General features: G+C 40.4%; 1 protein-coding gene across 2 annotated transcripts in view; it reads left to right on the top strand.

Annotated features, from left to right (window-relative positions):
* Nucleotides 1-21,145, top strand: part of LOC147679617 (telomerase protein component 1-like) — a 110,365-nt gene that overhangs the window by 37,092 nt on the left and 52,128 nt on the right. For both annotated transcript variants that reach the window (XM_086943187.1, XM_086943188.1), the window contains exons 10-11: nucleotides 3,992-4,201; nucleotides 4,992-5,192. In XM_086943187.1, coding sequence (XP_086799313.1) covers nucleotides 3,992-4,201; nucleotides 4,992-5,192 — 411 coding nt within the window. The remainder of the gene's footprint in view (nucleotides 1-3,991; nucleotides 4,202-4,991; nucleotides 5,193-21,145) is intronic.

Here is a 21,145-nt window from a genome sequence, read left to right as displayed (position 1 = left end):
GTCCACATTTAAACGCGAAAGATGAGATAAGATTCTTTGTCGTTTGATAGGTGAGTTGATGCCCTTAACATTCCAAGTAATTATTTTAAGAGACATATCATATCAAAGAAGAGGAAAAAAAGAAAAGCATAAGAAGATGAGAAAATTCGAGAGGGACCCAGAGGAGTAAGAAAAGCAAGGAGAGCGAAAAGGTCAATGAACGTCAGTACATGATAATAATGAGCAAGAAGATGAGGAAGGTGGGAAAAGCATGAGGAAGAAAAAGATAGAAGTGGCAGATGTAGAAAATCCGGGAGGAGTAAGGTAGAAATAAGTGGAGTAATAAGAGGAAAGAGAAAATAGGATGGGGAAAAGGAAATAGTTAGAATGATAGGTAGAAGACAGAAATAAAAGAGTATTCGAAAGCCAAGAAAGAGAGACACCTGTGAAACAGAGAAAATTGAGGGACTCAAAAATGAAAAAGATACAAGGAGGAAAGTGAACAATCGGAAGGAAAGGGAAAACATACTTACGAAGGGTAGAGATGGGGAGGGTTGATCACCAGGGAAAGGATACGCAAGGAGATGGATGGATTAGGGGGGAGCGCCAGGCAAAGGAAGCAAGCGTCCAATGCAAACGAACCAACAGGTCGGGGGAATGACGCCATACATAATGTAAAACCTGCAAGGAAAAGGGAGGAAAAACAATAATGAATGAGACGAATGAGAGAAGGTGAGAACAAGACAATAATGAGTGTCAGAAAGGTACGTAAATAGGCGGCAGTAAGCAATACTAATTGACGAACAAGGATAGGAAAAAAAAACGATGAGGATGGAGGGGAAGAGCAGGAGAACAGAAGAACAGAAGCCGCCGGAAAAACGTGGCAACAACAAACAAGAATACATTCAACAATGCACGACAAGCATGCAGATTAATTCAAACTTCAATGCTTTATCCCGCAGAAATCATGGCGGGAAAGCTGATGAGGAGCTGGAGAAATCCATATCAGAGGTCTGAGTTGCATTCAAAAAGCTTCGAAGGCGAACAGGGTCTTCATATGTCGTAGTTTTGTTGTTGTAGGTCACTCTGAATAGGCAAGGGTGGAAAAGGCCGTATCTGGCTCCAATGGCACGAAGTTCTGGTCGCATGTCCAAAAAGGCCTTGCGGCGAGTAGCTGTGGCTTTTGCATAATCCTGTGCAAAGAAAAGATTGGAGCCTGACCATTGCAAATGAGGTGAGGCACGAGCCGCTGAGATCACTTTGAGGAGGTCAGTATATTCTAGGAAGTACATGATGACACCTCTTGGTCGTGAGGAAGGAGATGAAGTAGAAGGGGGGCGGCCCAACCGGTGTGCACGCTGGATGTTAAGCGTGGTATCCTCAGGTAGATGAAGAAGCTTGGGCAGAAACGATTTGAAGAAGGCAATAGGATCCGTCCCCTCACAATTCTCCGCCAGGCCGTAGAGACGAAGATTGTTGCGCCTGTTACGGTTCTCCAACTCTTCAACCTGCTTTTGAAGAGAAGAAATTTGAGACTGCATATGTGTTACTTTGGAGGATGACTCCTGTAGAGCAGTTAGGGAATGTTCTACTGTAGTCACTCTGGCATCCATCTGAGACCAGTTGTCAGTAAGAACCTGCAATTTAGAGTTCGTTTCTTCCATAAAGGGTCTGAGGGCGCGTATTTCTTCCAACAGCAGCTCCATGGAAACAGCTGATGTGGACCCCGTTGGCGATGGAGGATCTTTTTTGGGGCGTTTCGTCGTGACCTTCCCTGGAGGTTGGATGGGCCGCTCCGTGTTAGACTGCGACATTTGAGTGATAAGTCCTTGAGAAGCCTCGAGGTGTGCCAGTGCAGAAAAGACTTTGGAATTTTTAATGAAGACACGACGCGGAGGTTTGGAGGTGCGCGAGGATGCCTTCTTTTCCATGAAGAGGAAGAACAGTATTATCCACTACTAGTTCAGAGACAGGGAAGAGTATGCTTTGGAGCTCCTATCTGAAGAACTGCGCAGGATGCAAATATGCCATGAAGTGAGGAAAATAGGTGGTACAACAACCAAGTCTCTAATTGAAGGAGTTAAGACAGTGGTGACAAAAGTAGAGAGCCATCCTGGTGACGAAAGATAGAGAAATGGTACCTTGTGGAGCAAAGGAGGTCCGTCAAGAAGAAGACATCAGGAATGCAATGGGAGCAAGTAAAGGAGAACGTATAAAAAACCGTGCTCAAAACTGCCCCAAATTGTAAATAGCGTCAACCATATGAACATGAGAAAAAGCAGCGTATTTGGCATGGAAGGAAATCAGTCCGAATGTACCTGCAGGGTACCTGAGGAGATAAAAGTTCCTTTGCTGAAAATGGCCGCCTGAGAGAAAAAAGCGTGAATTAAGCTTGCCAAAATCCGTTTAGAGGCAGCATATGGCACACACAGGCAGCAGTGAAGCATATATGCCAAAAAAAACACCTCACCATGAAGATTTAGCGTTGTGCAGGGCTTCGTGGAAAACTCGCATTATTGTAGAGCGAGAGCGCCGCAGTCCGCGCTAAGAGAACACAAGATGGCGGGCGCGACTTTCACTCAGCCGCGTCCGCTGCGAAATTAGCAAGAGCGGCCATTCCGTCGCTCGAAAGGGACCGTAAGTAAGAGCCCTTTGTCCGCTGCAGTCTCCGGTCGCGGAAGGCCAGCCTTGCAGGTGCAGGTATGATTATAAAAGCGGCGAAATTCCTTATCGACCGGGAGCGCTTACATTTACGCTGCCGACCTCGCCGGGCGCCAAGCCACGCCCCCCATTTATAACTATTCATAACATGAATTAGGCATTTAGTGCTCTGTTGTAGTGTGAATTGTGAAATGCATTTTCGTGTCTATTATGGACTCCTATCTTACTCCTGAATTCGTGGAGTACACATAACTTACTCATGGAATTCGAGAATAAGCTTGAACAAATAGACACTACAAGAGCAGGTCACAGCTAATATTGGTGACTCGGGCCTAAAAAATGTATTACAAGGGTAACATGGACATTTGTGGCTATGGGAATGAAAAATATCTTTCAACCAATGGAAAGTTAGACGTTAGGTTTAATTTAACCCCCCGCAGGTATTTAGATCACGAGAAGCCACGAAAGGTGCCTCGATGTAGAATGTATTGCATGTTGTATATAGATATTGCATTAAAATGTGTGAATTATTTTGTGATGTGTTGATAGTGTACTGTGATTTATTTGGTGTCCATTGGTATGAGATGGAGCAAAGTCAGTGTATTTTGATGTCCGGTATTAGTAGTAAATATAAATGTAGTGTATTTTGTAAAGCGCAGAGCTGCCCCAACAGGGCGTCCCGTCGCTGTATAACGCTGTGGAACCCTTCCTGGCTCTCCCTGTGAGATGCCCCTCCTGGGCACCCCCCGGGTGAAGCCAGGCATCCCAGTGTTGTAGGGGCCGTTGTGGAGATTAAGCAAGCTATTGCCCAGAGTTGCAGCGTGGGACCCATGATTAGAGTAGGCGCTGAGGCGAGAATTATCGAGTCTGCGGACATTGAGCCCAAGACCCTGCCGCGTCGGGACTTGAACCCTGGTCTCGGGCCTTATCTCTGCTTCAGAGTCTGCCGCTCTAACCAGTGAGCCACAAATGGAGCAACTGTCCCATACACAGAGTATGTAGACATGTAGGTCACATAGTAAATGTGCTACAGTGCCACAACAGTTGTGGTTGGCGCTACCCAGACAGAGAATGAGTTTCGAAGCCAAGAGAATTAATTTTGGCACCATACAATTGCAATTAACTTAGCATATAGCAGGACTACTGTGACCTGTGGGTAGTGTATTGTGAGACACAGTGTGCAATGAAGGAGGGCACGGTGTGATGTGATGTGATGTTTGAGCATGAGGATGAAGGGAGAGACAATGTTGTGTGAAGCAGAAGGTGCAAGGGCAGAAGCCCCGTGCGTCATACATCAAGGGGTTTAAGTTGACAGTTGGCTTCTGTCTGTCTATACCACCCCCTCTATCAGCGTCTGAGTCCCGACCAGCTGCAGTTTTTGATGCTGAAGAGCTCCTCCCAGAATCCCCTGTGGCTGACGCTGGCGTGCGAGGAGCTGAGGGTCTTTGGAGTGTTCGAGAGGGTGACTCAGCTCATCGAGGGGTTTCCCGACGGCCTGCAAGGAATGCTGGGTAATATCGTGAACAGACTGGTGAGAGAGAACACGCCGCTGGTGAAAGAGGTAAGGCCATTTTGTTAAAAGTAAAACAGAATTGTGATGCAGTTTAATAGCCGAGTCAGAAGAGTAGACGTTCTTTACGTATTTCCAGGCAGTAGAGCCACACGACTCATCACCTACACTACAGCCAAGGATGGCACTTGGCTAGCTTGCTCTGTCAGGGCTCTGGCACCGTCCTTGCTACTCATGGTCCTATGGGCCACGTAGCCAGAAGTTGGGGGAGAAAGCAAACGTGTAATCTTGTAGCATTGTTTAACTTACAGTAGTTTCCTATCTTGGCCCTATCCCAAGCCCCTGGCAGCAGAAGGAGGCAATTGAGGGTCTTAGCGTGGGATAAAGAGTTCAGCCCACGTCGTCAACCGTGGCCAAAAGAACATGTTCACATTTTTTGTTATCCATGCATGGATGTTGAGTCAATTTACAGTAGGCCAGCGCTAGGCTCCTAGTGAAAATTTGGACTCCAAAAGATCAGTTTACATAAACATAAATTCCAAAATATACAGAACCAAAATCTTCACCTTGCATAAATACCTAATTTTACTAATTTGAATTTCGTCATCCTTTTCCTCACTTTTTAATAACAATTCATATTGCTGGACCTTCCTTTGTGTGCTTCCACTGTCTTTGTCATTTCCCGACTCTCCCAATAGGTCTCTTGTTTCTGTATTATTATTATTATTATTTTTACACCCCCACACTGCAAAATCATTTGTTTGTACAAACTATCCCAGTTATTGCAAATGTAAATGTCAAAGTAAGTCAAGGTGTAACATTTTACTCTCATTTGTTCCAGCTTCTGTGTCTTCTCTGCTTTTGCTTCAGTGGAGTTCTTGAGAAGGACGTTCAGCAAGTAATGGCCCAAAGGAGTGGTTCAGAACACTTACCCATGATGCACTGGGCCGAGGTGCGCAGGGCTGTAAAATCTCTCCTGCGATTTGGCCGAAATGCCAAAGGGATGGACACTCTTGCATTCTTCCATTCCTGCGTCACAGAGGTAATTCCATCCTGGCTTGGACCTGTCTCAGACAGGCGTGAAGAGGCTCTTCAGCAAGATAGCAAGAATATTGAAACTCAAGTGTTGGGGAAAAAAAGTCAGTTTAAATATCAGATAATTTCCAGTGAGGAGCTGGCAAAACAAATATTATCAAATCATGAGGAGCATAGGCAATTAGAATACAAGATCAGTAAATGGAGAGATCAACCAGGAGAGCTATCCGCCATTTATGCAGAGTCTTGAGGGAAGAATTCCCAGGTGAGCAAGGAGAAGGCAGAGTGATCAAACATCAATGGAGATATTGCCTTTACCTTAATATTTTCTTCGCCATACCTTTCTTTTGGGTCTTTTCCTCAACCTACCTTTATTTCTCCCACCTTTATTTCTCCCACCTATCCTTAAGATTGAAATAATATTTGCTTCTCCCGCTTATTTCTTTTTACAGTAACTTCTATTCCTATTCCTAATGTTAAATCTTCCAGTAAAGCTAACTAAGACCATAATCTTATTCTTGATTTAATTACATGAAATGTTATCAAAAATGACCTCTAATTTAACCTTAAACTGGTTTAAATTACATTTTTTATTTAAAGTAATGTTAACCTATTCTAATGCTAACTTCATATTCTAATGCTAAGTTTCCATTCTAAACCTAAAGTAACGCAATATAAAAGACTTTATATTTAAAAACATTAGATGTCATTCTAATCCTAACTCTCTTTTCAAATTAAAGTAAATGAAACTGATTTGACCTTAATTGTAATCAAAACACTAACTCTAATTAAATCCATGTAAATAATTTAAATCCGTTTAAATTACCTTTCATTGTTGTAAATTCATTCTTACACTAACCCTAATTTAAACTAATGTATTTTGTTAAATACCTTTAACTTTAATATAATTAAATTATTTTAATACTAACGTTAACCATACATTTGAAAATGTTATTGATTTATTTTAATTTAAATAATATTAACTAATTAATTGAAGCAATTCTGACTCTACTCCCAAGTAAATCAAACGTTTATTAATAAAAATGAATCAGTAATATTTGTGTGATTAATTTTTTTAACCCTAATATTAAATGATGCTTTCCTTAGAAGACATTTTCCTGATACTTTGGCAAAATTGGTGGTGTAACTCAGTAAAAACAGACAAATGAAAGCTGCTGTCAGAGTAATTGCAGACCAATTAAAGGGGCTAAAGAAAAGAATAAACATGGATGGAGGGAACCATGGAAAAGGGAATTACCAAGCAACATGCATAGTTCAAATAGGCACTTTAGTCCAAATAATGCAGAAGGGATATTGTGTACTAAGTATCAAGAGAACAACTGAGAGAAATCTGTACTGCAGACACATGCAGAGCAGATGGAAGAAGATGCAGAGGGGAGGAATACTTCATGTGTGTGAACAGTAGTGCAGTGGGATTCAAGTCGTCAATTACAGAGAGAAATGTAATTGCTAAGTTCAATAGAGAATAGTAGGATTTGGTGAGAGGCTTGGAGTGGTTGGTAATAGAAAAGGCGCACCTCACAGTACTTGTTATAGGGAGTGGAGGAAGACAAGACATCTACCCAACCATCTCACTTTATGCATATTCTTAAAAATATGACGAATTGTGCATTTTCACCTTGTTGGCTCATCTAACTGCTCTTTGTGGCTCTGTTTACTGAACAAGAGAGAGAATGGAAGGCTACAGCAGGAGTGACTATCATGCAATGGGGGTGAAAAGGGTCGATCAAAAGCAAGGAATGGTAGGAGCTACTAATACTAGATTGAATCAGTTTATGGTCCACGATTTATTGCTCGGCATTGACACAGTTAGGCCCCACTCACAGGGAAGCAAAGCGTTTGCTCCTAAAGCTATCTTTCAAAACATCAACCTATTAGGCTACTATGACTCAGTTTGTTTCCCAGCTTATTTTTTCAAATGCTACCCTAGTGACTATGGAATTAGGAGTGTTTGCTTGAACGTTAGTCTTCAGAGTTGTTTTATGTATGCACCTTATGTAGTGCATCCACTGTAAATGCCTCTGCTTAGTCCTAACAATTCACCAGATACAGCATAGTTTTTCATCTCTTTCCCGGCCATGCCAAGCAGGCCGGGGTTGCTTACCATTCAGGGTTACGATTTGTTTGTGATCATTACTTGTTTGCCATTATCGTTCCTGAGCTATGTATGACATCACCATTTCCCTAAGATTTCACGTGTCCTTCACTAGATGTCTTCCAGCTTCATTGGGTACGAGCATTTGAGCTATCCGCTGAAATTCTGTAGTTTTCTTCTTACTACCGTCCTTCCTCAGCTAGCTCTGCCAGCTACCAGGGGTGTGGTGCATTTGAGCCCTACACTGCCTTCCCTAAATATTATTGTTTGCTAGTGCCAATCTGGAGCTAGATCTGCCAGCTACCCAAAATGTGATGCATTTGAACCTGGCACATCATTTCTATAGTTGTTTTTTGCCTTGCTGTGTTCTTCCAAAGCCGTATCTACCAGCTTCCTGGAAAGCTCTGTGCAGCTTTTTCGTAGTTGTGTTCTTTGTTGCCAATGCCTTTCCAGAGGTAGATCTGTCAGCTCCCTAGGCATGATGCATTTAAACTCTTTGTTACCTTTACTTGTTGTTTGATAGTGTTTTTGAGATGGATCAACTCTTTTTCTTCTTTTAGAATGTGTACTTTACAGCATTTCGCTGTGAGGGCGATTTTGTATTGATATTCATTTGAGTACCAATTATAGGTGTATTCACTTGGGTTAGCAATGTTTTTTTTTTCTTTGAACACATTGATGATTGTGTTTAAGTACAACTACAAGGAAGATTTATCTTGACATGGAGAGTTTAAAAACAGTTGGAGTTAGCGATAAAGATTTTTCCAAGCTGATAGGCCAAGTGACCATAGGAGATAAACCCATACTAATGGCCAAATTATTCAATCACATGATAATTTCAGGTTAGACTACTTGAAAGTGGGTATAATTCCGATGGGTTTGAGGGTGAGAAATGTTCCGGGATTATCTGCGATAATGCAGAGGTTCTTAGAAAAATGGTCGCTGATTTCAAATTGCTGTTCACCCGATTGGATGATTCTCTTTATCAAGACAGCTAGGGAGGTGGTGGTAATCCTCAATAAGGAGATTGAAGAATTGGAGGGGAAACTTAATAGAGTCAACATGATAGATGAAGCAAGGAAGAAACCTGAAGAGATCAATACAGGCCTAGATTCCTTTGGTAATTATTTCAGGAAGAAGACAGATAACTGAAAGAAAGGTATTAAATATTGTTCTCAGGGACGGGTTAACCCTAACCTCTTGGATAACTATTACAATATTCCCAATGACCAAACCAGCTGATCAGGGAATCAAGGTTGGAATAACTGGAAAGTAATAACGTTTTCAGATACATCTGAATGAGAGGACGAGGATAGTTCAAAGCAGTTGGATAAATATGGAGATAGACGTGCACATTTTGATAGTCAAAACCCCAATATCGCTTTTTTAGAACTCAGAAGGTGGAACTTCAGTGGACAAGTTCAAAATCAAACAGGACAAACACAAGGAGATAGCGGACGGAGCGCTGAAACTTTTCAGACACACCCCCAGTCACAGATCTGGGTTGAATGCATCATCATTCTTTAGCTCACTTCGCCACCTCAGTTTAGACCCAGCTATATGCAAATGTGTCTTGACAATGTGCCTCATGGGAACAGTCTAGCCCGAACTACCAAGCCATGTCTGCCCTAAACCGGAAACAAGCATCCTGGGACTGGTTTCATTTCAACACCCCTCATCAGCCAGGCTAGCTTGAATCCAGTGGCAAAGAGAGCAAAGGGACCCACGTCTGTGCATACCCTGCCAACTTAGGGCAAACAAAGCACACACAAGGAGACAATGGACAGAGTGCTGAAACTTTTCAGACACTCACCCCCGTCACAGATCTGGGGTTAATCCATCATCATTCTTTAACTCACTTCGCCACCTCAGTTCAGACCCAGCTATATGCAAATCAGTCTTGACCCTGTGCCTCATGGGAACAGTCCAGCCCGAACTGCCAAGCCAGGTTTTCCCTGAACTGGAAAAGAGAATCCTGGGACCGGTTTCAGGGTAATACCCCTCATAATCCATGCTAACTTGAATCCAGTGGCAACATGAGCAAGGGACCCACGTCTGGGCATAACCTGCCAACGTAGGGCGAACAAAGCAAACACAAGGAGATAATGGATGGAGCGTTGAAACATTTCAGACACTCACCCCAAGTCACAGATCTGGGTTGAATCCATCATCATCAATCGAACAAGAGACAGATACCGGAAGGCAGACTTGTCTCACCACTATTTACAAACATGGAGCCAACAGTATTGGTTGAATATGATAACATTCCCATATTCCTGCTCTCTACTATGGAAAAGGATGAAACTACTGAGAGTTTACTTTCTAAGGGACTGGCATTTGTACTAAGCAAATGTGCAGACAAGTTTGAACTGGCCCGGCATCTTCATGCTTTTTTTCACAGGATAATGCCAAGAAAGCTTTCAAGAGTAAAGATAATATTGAGGAGAACAACAGGTATGAATTTACTGTCTACCTTTATTCCCAAACTGGACCACTTAGGGCCAGAAGTTGATATTTTTGAAAAATCTGTTCTATCAAAAATATAGCAAATCATATGCTATCGTATATTCGGAAACGTTTACAAAACCTTCCCTATGAAGAGAATCTAACCTTGAAGAAACTCCAACAGAATAAGCAGATCACTGTTAAACATTGTGGTAATGGTGGGGGGATTGTGTCACACATTCTGCCTTGATCATATTAAAGGGGCTGAAAGCATTGGCTTTTCCATCTCCCTCCATGCCTTGTTGTCTTTCACAGGAGGATTGATATATCGTCCCCCGGGCAGCGCCTCTGGATTTATGGAATCTCTGGGCGAATTCTTAGGTCAGCAGCTTCTTTGTTACCCTCATTTTCTCTCCTAGGAGATTTCAACTTGCATCTGGAATCGAAGACTGATCCCCAAGTTGAACATTTTCTACACACCCTTGAACTTGTTGGACTTTCTCAAAGAATAGTAAATGCAATGCATTCAGCTGGTCACTCTTTGAATGGTATATGTTCCAACTTCCCAGCACTAGTAGATCATCATCCTATACCCCAAATATGGTCGGATCATTGCTTTATTCCTTTTAGCATTAATGTCTACCGTCCACCTAAAGTCGGAAAAAAACCAATCCGACAACTTATCACCACTTCGCAAAATTGGACAGCTATTGCCAAAAGTACTAGACTTAAGCAATCAGCTCAGCCACAAGCCCCTAATATGACCAGCGCGTTGAGCAAGACTCCAAAAGTTTTCACACCTGGATACAGCCTGCAACATACGATCTGGTACCGCCAAAGCGCCTTAGGAAAAATGATAAACCTAAGAAGATAAGCGCACCATGGTACTCGCAGGCCCTTTCGGAAATTCGTCTCCAGTGTAGAAAAAGCGAACGGAAATGGAGAAAGGACTATGACCCTACAGCAAAAGATCTTTTTATAAAAAAAAGGAATGAATATTTTGCACATATAAAAACGACCAAGAAAAATTACTACATCAAAATGATTTCTGAGGCCCAACAAAAACAAAAAAACTTATTCGCTATAGTGAAATCTTTTACCCATCCAAAAGTGCTTCAAACAGAAATTCCTCCCTCTCAGGTTCTCTGCGACCAGATCGCGGATTACTTTGAGGAGAAAATAAGTATCATCCAGAAGGACTTTCCTCAAATAACCTTGTCTAATTTAAATGAAATTAAAGACACCCCGGCCATGACATATGAACCCCTGAGGATCTTTAGGCCAGCCACTCTTGCCCTTACAAGGAATGCCATCATATCCTGTAAATCTGGATCACCTTCAGACGCCTGTCCTCCATTTATTCTCCATCAAATTGTGGACATAGTAAATCCTTACATCAATAGAATACTTAACGATTCATTGAGTTCAGGTACTGTACCCAGAGATTAGAAAAAAGCTACAGTTAAACCTTTAATGAAAAAACCAAATAAAAACCCGACAGAGCTCTCCAATTTACGTCCCATCTCCCTCCTGCCAATACTTGGTAAGGTAACTGAAGCCATGGTGCATCAAGAACTTTCAAATTTCATGGAAACTCATAACATCCTTCATCATCAACAATCTGGCTTCCGGCCTAAGCATTCCACGGAAACTGCTCTCATGGAATTAACCGATTCCATAAAATTAATTCAAGATGAGGGAAAGAACGCCCTCTTGATACTGCTTGACTTATCGGCGGTGTTCGATACCATCTCCCACGACATACTCATTGACAGATTGAGAGGAAATGGTATAACCGACAGAGCTCTTGATTGGATCGGCTCTTTCCTCTTGGAGAGAACCCAAATTATATCATTAGGATCTTTTTCCTCAAAGGAGAAACAAATTACTGCAGGAGTCCCTCAGGGCTCTATTTTGAGTCCCCTGCTTTTTAACATATATATGTCGCCTCTCATTACCCTCATTGAATCACATGGTATATGTGTCACTTCATATGCAGATGACACGCAAGTGATTGTTTCCCTTGAAAAAAATTCAACTAAAGCTGAACAAAATTTCCAAATTTGCTTGATGGAGATTTTCCAGTGGATGGAAAATAATCATCTAAAATTTAATTCTAGCAAAACGGAAATCTTGCCTATTGGAAAAACCATTGAGTTCTGCCCCCGCAAATGTCTCGGTGGAGTCGGCACGGAATCTGGGTATTTTCTATGATTCCTCACTTTCTTTTGACCTCCATGTAAGAAATATGGCAGGCTGCTGCTTCAATATCATAATATCCTTGAAGACATTTTTTGGTTTTTGTTCCTATCGAAGCTAGAAAGTCTGTTGCAGTCTCTCTTATACTCTCTCGCCTCGATTATTGTAACGGGCTGATGGCAGTGGTAAAGAAACAAACGCTAAAGAAGTTACAGAGCGTCCAGCATGCAGCAGCGCGGCTGGTGCTTAAACTTCCTAGAAAATCTTAAGCGTCTGCAGCTCTTAGAACTCTGCATTGGTTGCCGATCCACAAAAGAATTCTTTTTAAGATTCTACTGACCATTTTTAGATCTCTAAATGATATCGGACCAAGGTATCTAATAAATAGGTTTATCCGCGATAATCCCACCAGAGCTTTGAGGTCAGCAGGGCATAATCTTGCTAACATCCCGAGATTTCTTCGCAAAACGAAAGGAGGCAAAACACTAGGTGTTTTGGCCTCCTAGGCCAGGAATTTGATGCCAAATGATCTTAGAATGCAACCTACGGAGGCCGCTTTCAGGAAAAGGCTTAAAACTTGGCTATACAATCTGACAGACACCTATGTGCTGAACATCATCTAGTGTCTCCTCACAGTTCTTCTCTACCTTTCCATAGCGCGAGGATGCTCCTTTCGGAGCAACAGTTTCGAGCTTTATAAATACCACATAACATTAACATTGTCCTTTTTTGACATTGACCAAAACAAATAAAAGATGAAGACCATGTTGACTGTGCCAGAACATTATCAGAAAACCAAAGGTGATCCGCAAAAGAGAGTTATTAGTAAAATCAGAAAAATAAGTAAAGAGGCTCTCGAAGCTGGTACCTTGTGTAAAAAAGAGTTTGAGTATTTGAATCAGTCCAATACTCGTATACCAGTTATGTATGACGTACTCAAGAACATCATAAATTCCCCCTTTTTGTCCTATTGTATCCACTATTGAAGCAGCTATAGAACCGCTATCCACATGTATTGATACATTTTTAAAGACCTTTGTTTACTGTTTAGCCTCTTATGTTAAAGACACTGGGCACACAATTTGTAGACTTGAAGGGGTTGAGTTTCATCTGGACAGAGAAATATTGGCCCTATATACAGAAGTACCTGCAAAATGGAGGCTTTAGAAGCAGTCAGTAATATATTGGAACATCTACAATGTCTTCAAATTGTACTGAGAAATAATAATTTTTAATTTGTTAATGATTTGTAAAAACAAGTAAAAGGAGTCTGTATGGGAGAAGCATGTGCCCCCAGTGTAGCCAACACCTATATGGTTAAAAAATATAGAACACTGGTAACGCTTCATTGATGGCATCTTTTACGTCTGGCACAATGAAGAAGAACAGCTCCTAGAGTTCTGTTCTTGGATTAATCTTTGTGATGATAATAAGAAATTCTCACCTAATGCCAGCAGGGATAAGGTGGAGTTCCTTGAAAATTTGGATACAGCAGGTTGTGGTTTCATTGTATACGAAGCCCCTGGCTAGCAACACTCTACTGCACTTTCAAGTTTTCATCTTTTGGGCCAAAAACAAGGAATACCTTTTAGCCAATCCCTTTGCATTAGATCAAACTGTTCCAACATGCAGGATTTTGTAAGAAATGTGGAGGTATTAAGGGAAAAGTTGATGAGGAGAGGATATCGTAAACGAGTGGTCCGTGATTAATTTACTAGAGTTAAATATTATAATAGAGATGCTATGTTCCAAGAAAGACCTAAAAAACAGAATGATCATTTTGTATGTGCTACACAGCATTCTAATTTGGACTAAAAGGTTAGACAAATTTCTCAATGGCACTTAGTGAATATCAATGAGAATGAAACCAAATTACCTGAACCTGTATTCACCTTCTGTAGGAATTGTAATTTTAGAAGTATTCTGGTACAATCGAGAATTGAAAGTGGGGGTGATTATTGTCAAAAGTCTATCACTGGCCAAAATATAGTGTGTGGCAATCATAAATGTGGTCGCTGCCGTGTCTGTTACTGAGCCATAGGATACCTCAAGATTTATTATAAAGGAATACGGATTATCTATAAGCAAATTACTAACTCCTGCACATCTAATGTGATGTACTTGATTGTTTGTCCATGTGGCTTAGACGGGGCGTGAATTTCATGTAAGATGTAGTGTGCATAAATCAGCTAGTCATAATAATAAAACTTCGGCTCCCTTATTACAACCTTGGACAGAATTTGGATATTCTGGAAGCAGCCTTAAATGGGTGAACTTGGAGTGGAATGTATCCAGTCAGAGGGAGCGATGATAGCAGCTATCATAGGAAAAGCAAAGTGTTTTGGATGTTTACCTTGGAACTTATGAAGAAGGCCTTCATGATGTAATTTCTTTGGAAAATGCCACCCGTAAGTACTGGAAAATAAAAAAAAATATTTTGTTCTTACGGGTATTTTAAGGGTATTTTGGGTATATTGGGGGTAGTTTGCCTCTGGCTAGGATTTTGCTATTCTCTGCATTGATTATGTTTGTTAATTTGTTCCAGTGTAGGGGGCAAGAGAAGCCCTTTAATAGTGTAATATATGCCTCTACTGTTCTATATAGTGTGAGAAGCTATTATGTTCAGTTGGGAGCTTATCTCTTTGAGATTCTTGTGAGCAATTTGATATGATTGGGACACGGAGCATGCCACTTTGGTGAATTGATATTGAAGACATTCTTTTTATTGTGGCGTTCCAGGCTACAGGTAGGTTGAAATCATTTTGGGGGTTTATCTAGAGCTATTGTAAAAGAGCACAGCCCAATCCATATTCTATTATTGTGATTAATTAATATTAGGAAGCCATTTCAAGATGATGTTCTAGATGAACAGGTGGTTTGCAATACCTGTGTAGTGCATGCATTAAGACGGAGAGTATCACATGACCAGCATCGAGTTAAATATATTTGAGAACTTCGGCTCTTCCCATGTCTATAGTTGGAGTTAAATATATTGGAAGACATTGGTGCTTCCCGTTCCTTCATTTGAACATTATGGAGCTATTGGATGGATCAAAGCCCATTTTATGGTATGCAACTGTGGGGAATTAACACTAGGGAGCCACTCTAGGATGGTGATTGGGGAGAAAAGGTGATTTAGGAGACTAGCATAGTGTATGTGCGATGACCCATAGCATCATGTGGCTGGCATCGAGACCAAGGCGGCTGCTGCCAAAATTAACTGGTTGGGCAGCGTGCGGGGAGACAAATAATAATAATAAAACACTTACCTCATGCTGCTGCTCCTGCTGCCAGCCACCTTGGTATGTATGAGGAAATCGATGGTCTACTCCCACCCAATCCAGATGCTGCTCTCAGCATGAGAGAAGCACCAGTATTGGTCTGACTGGCCTGACTAGGCACTCAGTAAGTGACTTGCATCCTTAAAAGTTTTCCACCCAGCTGTACAATACAGCTGGGTTGGAGTGCTAGGTCTAAGCAGCCTGGTCAGGTGCTCAGTAAGTGACTGGTAGCATTTACCGTTTCTCCACCCATCTGTACAATACAGCTGGGTTGGAGAATCAAAGTGCTCATGATGGTGCTAAGACAGCCGGCAAAACCATCATGCGCACTTCCAGTGCCCAGCAACTCCTCCTCCCCCTGCTGGCTGTCACTCAGGATGCCCGGGCCACCTTGCCCTTGACTTGGCAGCATTTGAAGTCAGAGAAAGATAAAACGATAATAAATTAATTTTATGATACTTTTATTTTCTCTGCAGTGAGCGGGGCAAAGCTCCTCTGCCATTGCGGAGGAGCCGCCAGTGATCGAGAGGGATAATGGAGAGCAATAGTGTCTCCTGTTCCTTCTCACAAACAGCATGGAAACTGTGGCATGTGGAACTCCCAGGAATTACTGAGAGGTAATAGCTTTGTTTGATCTGTAAAAGGCTCCAGTATTGGTGTTTATTTGGCGGTGCTCGTATTTGATTTCACAACCCCGAGGGTGCCATTCTGTGATTGTTACGTTAGTATGAAATGAGGTTTGAGTTGACTATAGGATAGTTCTTTGAGAATCGGTTTTGATTCCCTTTTTGCCTCTGATCTTGGCCACTTCACATGGATTTTTTTGCTAGTGATATCCCTTATAGCTAGACTTGTGATTGATGTAATACTATCCATTTTTAGGTCTCGCGTGGCTTTACAGCGCAAACCGCTGCTCGCCTTGGCGAGAGATTTTGTGAGAGAGGGATTTCAGAAGGGGGTGATCCAGTGGGTCTAAAGAAATTCAGTCTCATATATGTAAACTCTACACCAAAATACTCACCATTATTTATGAAAATTATCACTAGGCCCATTATTGTCTGAGACTTATATTTTGACCTACTGAATCATATGACCTAATTAAATCAAATCTAGCAAACACTTTAATTAAGTCACATATAATAGGCAATGGATTAACTAATGGTAACGCAAAGAAACGATCAAGACCAGCTTGTCATTTCGAAATCTATTTTATTAATTTTATTTAAAAACTGAAGCATTTCTCTTTATTAGCATTTTTATTTCAAGCAAAATAATTAATTAAAGGCACAAAAGATTAGCAAATTCGAACCAACATCAGCATGAGGAAATCTCAAACAGTTATTCTTATTTCTCCATAACCTATTTCCCTAACGTAGCTAAAGTACCTGTAAGTAAAGAAAAATTACAAAGTCTTACGTGAAAGGGAAATCTGGCAGCCTCTGTGGAGCACAGGATCGATCGAACAGTGCTCCTAGCAAGGGGGCAATTCTTATAGTATTTTCCTATCTAAAACTAACTAAAAGAATACAAATATTCGAGCAGAACAGGATTTCATTGGCTGACGAATGTCTTTCGATGCAGTCATCTTCCGTTTCTCACATAGCCAGAGTCACGTTTTCAAAGTGCCATTGTCTATTAGTATGACACCGGCAGCTTCCGAAGAAAGTAACATTTAGCAAAAAGCAAAACTTCCTTCGTCCGCTCACACTTTTCCGCTGTCGAACGACAAGTACGGCCTTGACCATGAAGCAATCTGATCCAAATGTCCTAAGCTTCCACATAGCCTTTGTTTGCAAGCCTTTCTCCAAGAGTTAATCTAGAAAAACATTTTCACATTCCAGCGCAGCTGCTGTGCAAGGCCCACTCTGGCTTAGCTTTCAGACATCCATTTTAAAAGTAGGCCACAAGCCTTATTGCATGAGGGTGAGTCTAGTATGCAAGGAAACACAAGACAATAATTAATTCAAGAAATGATAATTATTCTGTTACCCACCCCCTCTACTAAAATTAACCCATTAGCTATGTTACCAAGTTTTGCATACAAACAAATAAACAAACGCATACACATGAGACGACAATACGTAAACAAAAGCACATTTAAAAGAATGCACATGCTATTATTTTCAAAACAGCTGCAGTTAATAAATAACAAACAAGAAACAAAGTAAATATATTATTCAAAGCAAAACAACAAACATAACAAGAGCACAAATGGTTATACCCACATGTTCATGATGGTGTATATTACTCTAGGTTGAGTCAGTAAACGTGCAAATCATGCAACACACATTAGTAAAAATAAAAATTACGAGAGTTTCATTTGTCACAAACTTTTCAGAAATAAATCTGAAAGTCCGCTCCATCAACTCCCTCCTCTGGTGATTTTAAAATCACCAACCAAAACCTCAAAAATGTATACAAAATTTTTACTTTTATAAATGTCATATAATGAGTTCTCTCAGTATTAGTAACTCTAAACTCCTGTCTCATCAGTCTGTCTTTGTCTGGGTCTATCATTTTGAGTCCTACGGAACTCATCCATCTCAATCTCCTTCTCTTGAGCCTTTTTGAGCTTATAAATCCTCTTCTTATCCCTCACATGCTTCTTTCTTTTGTGAATCATGCAACTGATTTTTAACAGAAGTGTCACTATAACAATAACTATAACAGGATAGAGTACTTTGCCAATGATTGAACTGCCAATGTCAGCAAACCATTCCTTGATTGCTCCAAATCTTTTTGCCAAACGTTCAGAAAAACTGTCATCTTCCTAGGTTCTATTTCAGTGTGAAATTCTGCAATATTCTTAATTAATGATTCAATATTCTGGCTTTTATCTGGGATATATGTGCAGCAGTGCTGAACATGCAAAATCCCACTGACTCCTCCCTCTTTTTCTAAAAGGATATCAAGGGCAAGCCGGTTTTGCATAACCATGCGTCTGGTAGCAATAAGCTCTGTATTGACCAACTGAAAACCACTTGCAGTATCAGTGGACAATCTATCAACAATTGTGGAAACTTTTCTGATCTTTATTGCATTCAGGGTGATTCCCACCATAGGAATTATTGCGCCAAATATATCCCCCATGATTTCTGAAAAACGTTCCCTTTTCATCCTATTCAGGTGTTTGCCAATTTCAAATGATCCTTCATTGTTTCTGTCAACATGGAAAATTTTAGGAAAAACGAGACCAAGGTAACATGTGCCATACCAATGGTCAGGAAGACTGAAATATGCTTTATTACCACAGACAAAATAAATCCCTGGGAAAATTGGGTCTTTGCCACCCTTAAATCCCCAACCCCCAATAATTCGATAAGTGTCTTCACATTGACTAGCACCAACAAAATAGTTATCATAAAGCGTATTATCTCTTCTGATACAAAGCTTTCCACTAACTGGTTCATCAATATGGATGGCAGCAAATCTGTTTTCACCATTAAGTTTTTCATCCTCTATCTGCCAAAACTTTGACTTAGTCTGTTTCAGCATTTTATTCCTCTTATAAATTGCTCTTCTCTCCTCAACCTAATCAAGGAAAGATTTTTCTTCATCCCTCATTTTTCAAGTTAGACGCATATTCATATGTTAATTCATTAGTTACCAGAAAAAATTCCCTCATTTGTTTGGCAGGCTTAACTTTGTTCAGACTGTTCACAACCTTCAAATTAGCGAAAATCTCATCATAATCTGAATAATAATATTCCAGACGACCAGTTTGATAGAACAAGCTCGATATAACACTACAGGTAATTCCATAAGTAAGGGGAAGCATATTGTACTTAACCCCTTCAGAAACAGAAGTAGGAAGCTTGACACATACGTAACAATCTTTAACATCCATGACTCTAACATATTCTGAAAGGAGTCTAGAAAATGAATTAGTAGAAAAATCTCCAACTGATCTGTCCTGATGGACATCTGGTTTATGCTCAATGATTCTGTTAGTTTTGCCTGCAACAACATGATCAACTTGTTTTGATTCAGCTTTGTTTATTATATTTACTCTTAAATGCTCTTTGTCAATTCCAAAAGGGAAAATGACTGCTAAAATTAACCAAACTAAAATAATCATAATAACACAAATAGAAGACATTTTGCAACATCTTCTAAGAATTGCACACCTAGAATTATCAGCGTTAGGCATTTTGCTCAATAAAACAAAAACAAAAATTAATTTTTTTTATGTATAACTGAATAACACACACTGAATAAAACACACACCCTCCCCTTGAATTTTTTTTTTTTTTAGTAACCCTCTAACAGCTTTTCTTCCACCTTGCGTCCATAAAAGTATTCAGCTAACACAATTTCTTCAGCCTTATGCCAAAAAGAAAATCAACCTAACCCTAACTGTAATTAAACCTCAATCATTGTCACTATTTTCTTCCAAATCTTCCTGGCTACTGCTGATCACTTCAACTATTGGTGGAATAATCAGGTAAGCCCACTCTGGAGATTTATACTTTTGATTAGGCTTCAATGGTCTCTTACTTTTTCTGCTTATAACTTCAATTTTCTTTGCAACTTGACCCTTTTTGTCTGTTTCACCTTTCTGACTCGTTATTTCATTTACTTGTTCTTTCAATTTGTTGACCAATTTGAATTTTAAGTCTTCTTTAGACCAAATATCGCCTTTTCTTAAGAGCTTCTTTTTCGGCTCTACTTCATTACTTTCAGCTTTCCTAGCTCTTTTTCTGAATTTTCTTATTTCTGATTCTTCATCACTGTCTTCTGAATCAGTTTCAGAGATTTCAATACTATATCTAGGAACTTCTTTACTCTGCAGTTTCACTTCGTTAGGAACAACATCTCTGTAGCTGGTACTTGGCAATTCATCTTCTTCTTCTTCTTGAATTACTTCTAACTTCCCAGTTTCAGAATTTCCGTTCCTGCTTTCAGAGCTTTCAATCTGCTTTTCAATACTCTCCTGATCTTGAATCTCTTCTGACAGAGTTTCCTTTTCAGTTCTTTTTTCTAGAACCTCTTCATCATTATCTGAATCAACAACAACGATGTCTAGTTCTTTTTCATTTGATGCTTGTCTTGCTTCTGATCTCTCCAGATGGCGACTTCATTGTCGATCTTCAGAATCTGGATTTTCAGGATTCTCTTCTTCTTCAGAATCTGAATCTGATGTAGTTTCGTCACTGTCTTCCTCAGGATTATCTGGTGCAGGTACACGAAGAGTATGACTAGCATGCACCTACCTTTTCAAGCCCTTACACTTGACAGCATTGGTTGTCACTAAAATTACTTGCCTTGCTTTCTGCCACCTGGGTGCCAAACAGTTCCTTCTTCGATGAACTTTTGTTCTGACCCAGTCTCCTGGCAAAAGATCATGAGCTTGCTCCTTTTCTTTTGAAATCACATCTGTTCCCACCTGATGGAATACAGAAGTTACCACGTCAGAGAGTTGCTTACAGTAGTCTAAAATTGCACTGTCATTTATTGCTAGCAACTTTCCAATTGGAACATAAGCCTGTCTCATTACTCTTCCCATAAGTATGTCATGAGGGCTAAGACCTGTTTTCTTGTCTGGAGTACTTCTCAATGACATCAAAACAAGTGGAAGAGCATCTGTCCACTTGATCCCTGTAGCTAGACACATTTTTGAAATTCTGTTTTTAATTGTTCCATTTATCTGCTCTATAACACCTGATGCCTCTGGTCTGTATGCACAGTGCAGTTTTTGTTTGATGCCAAATGCTTCACAAATTAATTCAATTAGTCTGTTTTCAAAATGTCTTCCGCGATCACTTTCAATAGTTACTGGAAAACCATATCTAGGTATGATCTCCCTCAAAAGCAATTTTGCCACAGTGATTGAATTATTGTGTCGAGTTGGGAAAGCTTCAACCCATCTTGAAAACAAACAGACAATTACAAGCACATACCTGAGCTTATTGTGTTAAG

The sequence above is a fragment of the Lissotriton vulgaris genome, chromosome 11 (genome assembly GCF_964263255.1).
Source record: "Lissotriton vulgaris chromosome 11, aLisVul1.2, whole genome shotgun sequence".
NCBI classification, from domain to species: Eukaryota; Metazoa; Chordata; class Amphibia; order Caudata; family Salamandridae; genus Lissotriton; species Lissotriton vulgaris.
Note: the sequence above shows the minus strand (reverse complement) of the source record. Positions and strands in the feature narration are given on the sequence as shown.